This window comes from Atta colombica, unplaced genomic scaffold (genome assembly GCF_001594045.1).
Source record: "Atta colombica isolate Treedump-2 unplaced genomic scaffold, Acol1.0 scaffold1, whole genome shotgun sequence".
In the NCBI taxonomy this organism is placed as follows: domain Eukaryota; kingdom Metazoa; phylum Arthropoda; class Insecta; order Hymenoptera; family Formicidae; genus Atta; species Atta colombica.
This window is the reverse complement of record NW_017259183.1, coordinates 2718123-2730088: the sequence shown is the minus strand read 5'-3', so window position 1 is coordinate 2730088 and position 11966 is coordinate 2718123. Positions and strand designations below refer to the sequence as shown.

At 30.1% G+C, this 11966-nt stretch overlaps 2 protein-coding genes across 2 annotated transcripts in view; one reads left to right on the top strand and one right to left on the bottom strand.

Annotated features, from left to right (window-relative positions):
* The first annotated feature begins 10092 nt into the window (after positions 1-10092).
* Positions 10093-11225, top strand: LOC108695030 (transmembrane protein 179). The gene is made up of 2 exons (XM_018204755.1): positions 10093-10451; positions 10523-11225. Exons 1-2 carry the CDS (start codon positions 10342-10344, stop codon positions 11076-11078), a joined length of 666 nt encoding a protein of 221 aa, XP_018060244.1. The 5' UTR covers positions 10093-10341; the 3' UTR covers positions 11079-11225.
* LOC108695037 overlaps positions 10943-11966 on the bottom strand; it is a 2902-nt gene continuing 1878 nt past the window's right edge. The window contains exon 4 of the mRNA XM_018204784.1: positions 10943-10991. Coding sequence (XP_018060273.1) covers positions 10977-10991 — 15 coding nt within the window. The 3' untranslated portion in view covers positions 10943-10976. The remainder of the gene's footprint in view (positions 10992-11966) is intronic.

Below are 11966 nucleotides of genomic sequence, written 5' to 3'. Positions count from 1 at the left end.
GACAGCGCTGTTATCCACGCCTACTAGTACCTCCCGCGCCCCGCGCTCCCCTCTAGTTCCATGAGTTAGAACCCGCCTAGTATACCTACTTTCCACAGTAGTATTCGGCTATCTTTAGAGATTAATATTCGTTGACTATTGGGGAAACTTATAAAAGTAAAGGACTTTTCGACTCAGTTTAGTCCGCTCTATCTGCTCATGAAATATTTGGCGATTATTTCCAGACAATCTGTATATGCTATATGTATAACAAATGATGCCATCAAGATGCTATCATATTCAAGATGCTATCATATTTTGCCATAATCAAATTTAGAAATCATATGAGGACAATATTTCATATAATGAAGAAGCATCTTGCTCTCTAATTTGTCGGCATTTATTACTGCAACGATTAACAGCAACATGTTGGTATCATAAATGAACTCATTTGACATGAATTTAAGATGCCATGTCATGACGTTGTCATTATAATATAATTAAAATTCTATCATAGTATGATATATATTTCATATTAAAGCTCTACTTTGGGGATCACTTCACATGCAAAATGCTGCGTTCCTTATATTCTTTTTTATGTGATTCTTATTTATAAGTTATTGCATGCCGTGGCTCTCTGTCGACAGAAATGCATAATGCTCGCGGGTGAATGATTTCGTAATAACATTTTTTTAATACGAACTACGATGGCATTGATTAAAAAATTTTGTAGCTTGAAGACATACACGCCACAATGGATTGATATCGTTACATATGTTTGATTACTGTCATTTTCTTCATAATGCTCAAGACGGAATGATTAATTATTGCAACATCATTGCTGTTATGTTGCAGTCATTTTGCCAACAGCATTACATACAGCTATTGCTGACCGTTTTTTTTTTAATTTCATCAACTGATTGCATTTATAAGCGATCATATTGCTGCATTTGTAACATGTTCCATTTTGATGTCAGTAAATGTATGCCGAATATAAAACAATTCATACAATGCATCAGTTTGCTCAATGTACTAAATCACGCTTGGTTACTTGAATTCTTTTTCCACAAAAGATATTACAAATAGCCAAAAATATTTTTGTTCTAATTCACGATTTACTCAAAATTCTGACGTGCATGGCAAATTCTGTCAACGACATCATGTTAAGCGCAGAAAAATCTTCAGGAAACGTATTATTGTAAACGTACTTCTGAGAAGTTTTTCTTGTAGCATTGTTATGGATTATGTACCTATATTAAAACGATAAAAAAGGCTAAAACTGCACTGTACACCTGAAAAAGATATATTATACTTTCATTATTCTTAATGAAAATATTTGTATTAAATTATTTATAAGTAAAAAAAGATTTTGATACATAAAATAACAATGGAAGATAAACAAATGCAGTTAATTGAGAAGTGATTCCAACATAATGTTGCCATTTAGATATTAATGTAATTTGTAGGATTGAATGTAAGTGTTCTATCATATAGGGTCTTTCAATAGGGACGCTCGAAATTTGTTAGATCATAGTAACCATGTTGTTAAAGTGACATCTATCAAATTTGTTGTGAATTGTTTAGTAGTGTATGGCAAATCACCATGGAAGGTCATAGTATTGAGCAACATGTGCAAATCATAAAATTTTATTATCAAAATCAGTGCTCCGTTTGAGAAACGTTCCGCGCATTACGTAATTTTTATCCTCGCCACAACCGTCCTGCCGAGTCGACTATTCGACGTTTGGTGGCCAAATTCGAGTCAACCGGTTCGATAAATAATCAGCCAACACCAGTACGTCGCCGAAACGCAAGGTCTGCTGAAAACATCACTGTTGTGCGTGAGAGTGTACGAAAAAACCCAAGCCGGTCAATTTCTCGTTCACAAGAACTTGGCCTTTCTGCGACTTCAACTTGGCGAATTTTGCGTCGGGACTTGAGTCTGCACCCCTACAAAATTCAACTGACCCAGGAACTTAAGGTAAACGACCATAGACAATGCCGTATGTTCGCTGATTGAGTTCTGGAGCAGTTGGAAGTTAACCCAAATTTCGCCAACAATTCAAACAAATCATCTTTAGCGATGAGGCCCATTTTTGGATGAATGGATATGTGAACAAGCAAAATTGTCGAATTTGGGATGATACCAATCCACGCGAGATACACCAGCTTCAAATGCATTCCGAGAAAGTCACTGTTTGGTGCGAATTTTGGTCTGGCGGAATCATCAGTCCATACTTCTTCTAAAACAAAGCAGGCGTTGCTATAACCGTCAACAGCGAGCGCTACAGATCGATGATAAGCAACTTCTTATGGCCTAAAATGAATGATATGGATACCGATAACATGTGGTTCCAATAGAATGGCGCTACGTGCCACACACCACATGCCACGATGGACATTCTGCACGAGCGATTTGAGGGCATGGTTATCTCGTGCGGCGGCGACGTGAACTGGCCATCGAAATCGTGCGAAGACTTCTTCCTTTGGGACTATCTTAAATCGCAGATCTATACGAATAAACCGCAAACAATTGATGCTCTCAAAGTCAACATAACAAAACCATCCAACAAATTCAGCCAGATTTATGCGAGAAAGTCATCAAAAATTGGACCGCCCGAATACATGTCACCAAGCAAAGCCGCGGCGGACATTTGAGCAACATTATATTCCATACTTAATGCCATAAAATATTCTTTCAAATAAAAAAAAAATTGAGTGGATATCTCACACACAACTTGTTTTATTTACATTTAAAAATCGAACATCCTTATTGAAAGACCCTATATTATATATATATATATATATATATACAAATTACATGATTACAATTTTATTCAATATAGGACCCTGGCAAATGAAAATATATCTATAGCAAAAATATCCCATGCTAAATTTTACATACTTGAGTTTTATTTGCAATATAAATTATACATTCTAATTGAAATTAAATAATTGAATAGAACATTAGATATGCACTAACTTTCATAAAAGTTCGGATACACACGTACTCTATTATTAAATAACTATTTATCCATTTTTCAGTTTCAGAATAAATAGTGTTCGTATTAATAATAATTAATATTTAGACAAATTTAATATATTCTCTTGAATTAATTTAATTTCATTATTTTAGTTAAGTTAACGGTATATTGAAAAAAATCAATAGTGATCTATAGAAATGATTGAAAATAACTTGGATTCAATTCATCATTATGAATTTAATAGTAGATATATTCTTTTTTATATATTTTAAACCACTTGTACGTATAACGTACAAGTAGTACACTAATTGCAAAAGTTTCATAAAATGTTTTCAATTTCATGTATTAAAATGCATGACGTTTATTTTGTGGGACACTAATACTAAATCACAAGATTAATATATTATAAATATTCGCTTTTGCGTATATAATAAAAAATGATTTATAAAACTTCTTAGCTCATCCTACCTATAGCGTTAGCTATATAGTGTGTGTGCATAAATATCCTAACATGTATAAACAGATAACACAATTTCTGTTTTAATTATTATATAATAAACAAAAAAAACTGTTGCCTGACAAATTAAATAACAAAAACAAGTAAAACACAATTGTTGTTTTATGCTCCAATTTTTTACATAGTCATTCGATGAAATTTATGCATATGTCCGAATTTCTATAAGCATTAATAAAATTACGTATATAAATTACGTATATATAATTAAAATTTTGCATAAAATCTTGGCATTATTTACCAGATCACGTAACTCCTCATCGAGATTATAATTTGTGATTATAATTTGTGGACAATTTATGAAGAACTGCTACTGTCATTTATTTAAAATTGTTTTTATACAATATGAAAATTTTTAATAAAATTGAAAATTTTACATGTGTCACAATGTGTCATTTGGAAGAAAATTTTGATATGTAATTTTAATGTTGCTTGTGCTTATAATTTTAGTTATATATAATTTTAGTTATTAATAATGTTTTAATTTTCTTATACCTTATAGTAAACAGTTTGACATGCGTAGTTTAATGTGAGAAATAAGATGCTGACGAAATAAAAAAAAAAATTGGTTCAAAATCTTGAAAGTATTTTTAAATCCATAATTTTTGTTTTCTATGTAAAAATATCTCGTATATATAGTCACATCAAATTTGGCATTCCAACGTTCAAGAATGGATCTGGACACGAAGGAAACTCGCGAAACGCATAATCTTCATATAGAAGCATCTGTAGAAGCCTCAAGAATATTAACTGTTATAATTAATCAAACTGTAAAGCACGTAAGGATAAGCACGTAACGATAAATAAAATATTATTATTAGTGTAGAATTCGATTTAAAGGACAATATAATTGTGACTTAAAATATTGTGACTAAAAATAATATGATCAAAATGTGTCTTTGACTTTCGAAATGTTACACTTTAGAAAATATTTTTTTAAATTTTTTGTACTTTTTGAGATATGTAAAATGATGACACTATACGTGCATACATACATGCGCGCGCATGTGTGTAATATTTTTTAAAAATTACACAAAATTATAATCCTTGTATATTGCTTGCATTCCTCAGCTTCTGTTATCTGTTGACATACTAAAATGGATCTGTTTTTTCTTCTGCATTATTTTCGAAAAGATCAGAATAGAGCAAATATAAACGATCATTGACTTAATGAAAACTAAAGCTTACGAATCGAATGAAAGAAATTTGATTATATTTTTAATTAAAATTAACATTATATACATTATATACGTATATTATCATTGCGTTATTAAATAATCGAAGTCTGTATTAAATTAGAATTTTGTTGTTTGTTTTTATGTACTATTGCATTTTATATTTACTGTATATGTGTATAATAAAATAAACTTCTATCATTTTCCCATTTTTTATATACATTCTTTATAATTTCAATGCTAATACTGACAAAAAGTTATATAAAATTATAGTATTGTACTTAGATAGTTTAAAAAATTTTTTACGCAGGCTGTCAACATTTTGACACATAATATCAATAAAAATAGCTATGAAATAAATGTTCACAAATATACTAATTCAAGGATAGTTTCCCAAATTAGAGCACTTAAAACATGTACAAAATCTTCATAAAAATTCAAACAACACAAACAAAATATAAAAACAAAATATAAATATAAAAACAAAATCTATGTTATTCTGATCTTTAGTCATATTTACGGCGTAAACACATGTTGCAAATTGATTGAAAACATGTATACAATATATCCGATTATTATTCGAATTATCCATTTACGCAGACATTGGTATTTCTTTGATGTCATCCACTAAGGAAAGTTCATGCAAGCATATATTTAATTCCTTTAAAAAAATATATTGATTAATTATACGACAAAGAGAGTTATTGAATAAAAGAGAGTATTTGAATAAAAATTATTATTATTGCAATGTGTATCGAAAATGTGATAGATAAAAAATTTATGAGAAGGATTGATATTCGAAACATAAAATTAAAAAATGTTATGTTGAAAACTAATTTGGGAAAGTAATATAAACACAAACATTAATTTTACTAAACAGTTTTTGACATTACATTATAATGTTATAAACATAAAAAATTAATTTATCCAAAAGCTTTTTATAAAGACTCCACACAAATCTTATGAGTTTCGTTCAAATTGCTTTAAATTTTAATATTTAATTTATAGTTCATATCAAGCTAGTTCTTCATGAGCGCAAGCCTTCAAATGTCTTATTTTTTACTCTAGAAACTATGAAAAGTTTTCATATTTTAAGTGAATAAGTACAAAAACTCGAACTAAATCTTTTTTACTACACTTGTATATGTATCAAATGATATGTTTATAATTTTAGTTTTGCGTTCGTTGTCAGAATTACGCACTTGGACATGACAAGCGTTTCATTCCTTTCAGATACATAATTTATATGAATTTCCCTGCTTCTCATAAAATAGAATGCTTGATTTTTATGAGTCTCCTTGCCTCTTTGGAAATCCTAACACACTTTTTGGAATTAGAAAATAAAATAGAACTTTTTTCAGAATGTTTTATACATGTATTTTTATACTGTAATAATATTTTATAAAATATGATACTTTTTCGTAATATTATGTCTAACACATTTTCCCATGATATGTATACTATATATATCTATGATATATATAGTATATACAGTATTTATAATGTTAATAAAAAAAACTGATTTTGATTATTTTTTCGTATAATGACCTTTTCCAAAGGTCTATTCAATTTTCCTAGAGCAAAATCTAAAGCATTTAAAAATTTGTGCCTTTGAGAACTTTTAATTGTAACTTGACATAAGTTGAAAGATATTAAAATTTGAAGCAATTTGATTAAAATCCATTTTTTTGTGAGATTATTGCTCATAATTGTGAGACAAAAATGCCTTTAATACTCTCAATGGAAAAAACGGTCAAAAAAATGTTAAGAAATTTTAATAAAGCAGTATTAGAGACTATGAATATATATAAAATTTTTACCTTGAAATAAAAGAAGCTAACAGATATCAATGTAATATTATGAAGCTGCTTCAGTTATTCGTAATATAATATGAATCATTATAATAGACATAGGAATAAAATGGATAATAAATAAAGTACGTAAGAAAACTCCATATGACCAAGGCATACAGGAAAGAGAGAATGTCCCAGCCTAAAATATTCAGAAGAGAATATTCGAACAACCAAACCAAAGAACGAGCCATAGATTATTAATGGTGTCAATGCAGCCTATAATGTCTTCGCCATAGTTTCCAGATCGTCGGCAAGTAGTTTGAATTAATTCTTGCTGCACGAGACACAAATTTTTTATAAGAATTTCAGAAGTTTTAGTTTTTGCAAATCCTCTAGAAACTTTGTGAGAATTACTGTGTAAAGTGCTTATATTAAAGGATGAAATATGTACACATCAACTAACAAGTACTGAGTGATAGAATGAACACATAAATAATTTAGATTACCTAGATTAGCTTGCTTACTTCTCGCTGAATTTTTTTTATTCAAGTGTATAGATTATAATCAATTATAAATGTGACCATCCTTATATTATGTCTTTACACCAGGTTCCCAGGATATTTATTGAATATTTTTTATCTACGATATTTTTAATGACGTATTGTCTAAGTACATAAAGTTATTCTTGTAATAATAATATTTATTATGAATTATTTATAATTAAGAATAATAATTATTCAGTCTTGAATCGCAAACTACCGTAGTAATATCACGAGTTAATTGACTAACAATTTAACAATTTGATGCTATTTTTGCTTCTTAATACGCTGAATGATAATAAAATCTGTAAGTAATTAATTCTTATTGCGAAAAATATTATCTTGGCCGAGAATCGAACCTAGATTTCTTAGAACGCTCATACGGAATGCAAGAGATTTGAATTCTACTCACGATTAAGATAATATTTTTCGCAATTAAAATAAATTATTCACAGAATTTTAATATGTCATTTTAATATGTGTTCAGCATTATTAAGATTATTCTAAGTTGAAAAAAGCATCAATTTGTCAAATTGCTAATCAATTTTTGCTCGTGATATTACTGCGATAGTTTAGTAGAGTTTGCATTTCAAGATCGAAAAATCATTTTGGCGCGAATTTTAAAGGACTATATACGTAGTATATAAATTCAGACAGAATCATACAACATTTAAGTATACACGCGTGCGTGTATATGTGATGTATTATACGTATATACGTGTGTATATATATATATATATATATTAGCGGAATCTATAACGATAAATTACATTGTGTGTATCAATAGTCACAAACTAGAATTTATAAGTATAATGATTTCATTGTTAAAGACGGAAAATTTACTATCTTAGAAAAACTCTGTACTTGAATTCTTCATAACGCGACTGAAAAGTAAGATATTGAGTTAAAAGAATACATTTTGTAGAGGATGAACAATACATTCATGATTACAAATTCGAGATAACGTTAATCTTTTTTTACAAGAACATTTTAAACAAAAGAGCCATTTTTGCATATTAAATCTCAGTTATTTCGAAAACCTGACGTGCTAGTGAAATTTAACTTGCGGCATCATTTTCAGCATCCAAAAATCTATAAAAAACATCTTATTTGATTAAAAGAAACATTTTTTTATAAATTAATATCTTTATTCACAGTTTGTGAATGCATCAAATCCATTTATCGACACTACAATTTTATCAACAGTGGCGAAAATGTGATACGTAATTCACATCAATTTATAAAATTGATGTTGGTGCTAGCGTACGGTAACTTTCACCTGTCACACAAAAAAGGCCGTCATAGCTCTCAGGTTTCTCTCTAGTGACACAAACGGATTTAAGACAAATGAGTCATCTAACCTAATTCATGAGATCACTCGAACGGATCGGACATGTTCGTTTCGGGTATTCTGTGTTATCTTGATTATTTGAAAAGGGTTTTTATACAAAATAAATGCGTTTTTAATAAATATAAAAATTATAAATTAAAATGTCAAGATTTTTTTAAAAAACGAGCAAACATAAGTCAACTAATAAAATTCGTCTTTTATTACATATAACGCTATAAATTTTAAACGTTTTGACTTACAAAGTCTTCATCAGTGATAATAAAGAAAATATATTTATGTAACCCCATCTAATGTCAATGAACTAACATACAACTTGCGATGACATGCAGAGTGACAGATCACATTCCCAGGTTGCATCAATAGGCACACGCAATCGCTTTTGTTAATATTTAATAGCAGTTATATTATTATTAGCGTTAGGATAAATTAGCCAAGAGAATGGAGATGTCCACGCTCGAATGAAATTAATTGAATGTATATTTAGTAATAATTCATACACTAGTTAATGCCTTAATATCTAATTTTACACGAAGACAGATTTAATTTTAAGTTAATTAAAAGTTATAATTTATGAGTTAGGACTTAGAGTTAGGATCTTATGATTTAGAAATTGAATTAATATTTTGGATTTAAAATTAGAATCGGAATTCTTAGATTTAGAAATTGAAATGCGAGATAATTGCGTCAGGAGGTCGATATCTTCAAAGATGAAAAGTGAACAAATTTACTAGATATTAACCAATGAAATAATCAGTATTCTAGTAAATTCGCTCACTTTTATCATTTTCATCTCATTTCGAGATTCCCAGACTTAGGGTACGATACTACAAACACTTTGAAGCGTTTTTTAATTGGTCAGTTTGTAAAATTCTTTCTTCTAATTGATCCAGCAAATGCTTCAAACCATTTATAGCGAGACTTTGGCTACAACTTTAGTGTTACGTTCGCACACGACATTTAAAATCTAGAGCGGAGATTAGTAGACAATAGAAGAAGCCGGTATTTCGCTCTGGATGACGCGCACTATTCTTCTCTACATTTGCCCGTGGGCGTTCCTAAACATCCTCTTGCATTGACCGCCCCGTCAACAATCTCTTCGTCGGGGAGAAGCGTAACGTGTCTCTAGGGACTTGGTGTCTGCATGTATTATGACTTCTGCACATTGGATGCGGAAACGCTTGCGCGGCAAAATGAGACGCGGTAATCACATTAGGAGCTATAAGCTTATTGGCTACCGCATTATATTTTGCCGCGCTGCAAGCGTTCCGCCTCCAGCGTGCAGAAGCCATTTCTCAGGCCTGTTAGCAAGTCTGTTCAGTCAAAATAAATCAAAAAAACAAGTCAAAAATAATTATTGACAAGAAAAATAAAGTGTAGACATGACAAAAGGAGAACTTTAATTGGTTTATTTTCTTATGCATTACGTGTTATGCATTATACAAAAGTCTGTGCTCCCCGCTTAATAGAGGAGAAAAGAAGCAAACGGTTTGCGTGATTTTTAGAGTTAGGACTCTAGATAAGAGGCTCCGCAATAAGGAATAGAGAACAGAATAAGAATTTCAACCTATCAGAAATCATGTATTGTGGAATACACAGTGTATGAGTTTCTGATAGGTTGAAATTCTTATTCTCTATTCTCTGTTCCTTTTATTGTGCGGAGTCTCTTATCTAGTTACTTTCTGTACCGCTTACCGCGCTATATGTAATTGCCTCTAAAAGACATGGGAATGCTTGGTCTAAATATATATGTCGTTGCTGACAACGTATCTTGCACCATACCATGATTACAATAGAGTTTTTGTGATCACGGATTATTTTGACAATTGCGAACGCACTAGACGATCTGCCTCGATCCGTGTTTATTCTGTGCAATGAAAAAAGTAGGATACATAGATTCCGGCTTTTGTCGTAATCGCGTATAATTTTGTCGATACATTAAATCGTGAAATATTCTTGTCCGATCGTCCCGATATATATATATATATATATATATATCGTCTTAAAATATGGCACTGTCAAATATTTTGTTGCTCAGTCAAATAGCGGGCTACGTTGTGGCCTTTATTCTGTCGCTCTGCATCATCGTCCCTATGAGTCTACATCAGGATGAGTTTAGGTAAAATTAGAGCTCGATATGGTAATCATGTTTCTATTATATATCATGAGTTTTATTGTTTTTTTTTTTAGGGGACATTGTCTTTTGTTTTCGACTGGAGTATGGCAGGAATCAGATGGTCAATTTGTAGTAAATTGGGCGTCGCAATTATACTGCAATTATACGATATTCGTAGGCTTGCTACTTCTCATAACATCAACCATACAGATCTACCGATTGTCCCTGTTTATGTACCGTGGCGAAGACAGTTCATTTCTCTCTGCATTTGTAGACGTTGTAACTTCGATCGTTCTCACCACTATCAGCTTAATAGCTGCGATTATTGTAACTTTAGGTTTTATGACTTGGTGTCAATGTATGACCAAAAGGTTTCCATCATGTGAATTAGCAGCTGGAAATGATATTGACAAGGCTGATGGTATTGATACATCAGGTTTTCATATCGAACTTGGTGCTGCTCAATTTGGTATTTGGAGCAGCTTATCAATTTGGGTTGGTTTGTCGGTTTTTGCTGTTTTAAAGTTATTAAGGTATCATCAGCTAGAAAATATGAAAGTTTCTATGTATAGAGAAAGACAAAGATTAATAGAAGCTACCACGAGTAATCAGCAGCAGGAGCAAAGTTAAAAGTCAGTAGCCTAACATTTTGTCCTTCAAGGTAATTTTGATAATATGTTTGTTACTTTGCAAAGGCGAACGAGATTTAAGTCTCAAAGAATATATATTTGTATGAGATTCTTTGTGTTCGTTAATTTTAAAGCGTACAGAATATGAGCAGAGTAATATATCGATAAAGTATACCATTCAAAGCTTATCGATATTAAAAAGTGTAGCAATCTTTTCATTACAGATTAGCATATATAGTAAAATATTTTTAGAATATTACAAATTTATTCTTGATTTAAAAATAAAATAAAATCCTAATATTAAAATGAGGCTATAATAATTTTTAAATTAATTCATTATAAATATTTAAAATAATTCGTTATATAATATTTGTTATTTTTAATATCTTGTAATGTTTTTGTTATGTATGTTGGATATGTAATTATTTTCTATGTTTAAACATGATTAGTGAAGTATTTCTACATTATTGTATATCTACATTATACTATATATATATTATACGTTATTACTTCAAACACACATGGAGTGAACATGGATGTACGAACATCTGCTTATATGATGTATCGTCCCTAAACGCATGAAATATCAGCTCTGTGATAGTTAACTTAATTAGATTGTTAACTTTAATCGCTATTAATTTAAAAACTATTATAGCCTTGACATTTTGATATTAGGATTGTTGCCTTATTTTTAAGTCAGGAATATGTTATCAAAATTTTAGTCACGAATGGTGAGACACATTGTATAAGTCGTTGATTAGTCGATTTTTTCCAAATTTAGATATACAGATTTGTATAAAAAGAAATCGTGTCAGCAATGTATATATTTCCAATTATAATAAACAAATGTAAATATAGTTATAGGAATATAAGTAATCAAAGCTAACAA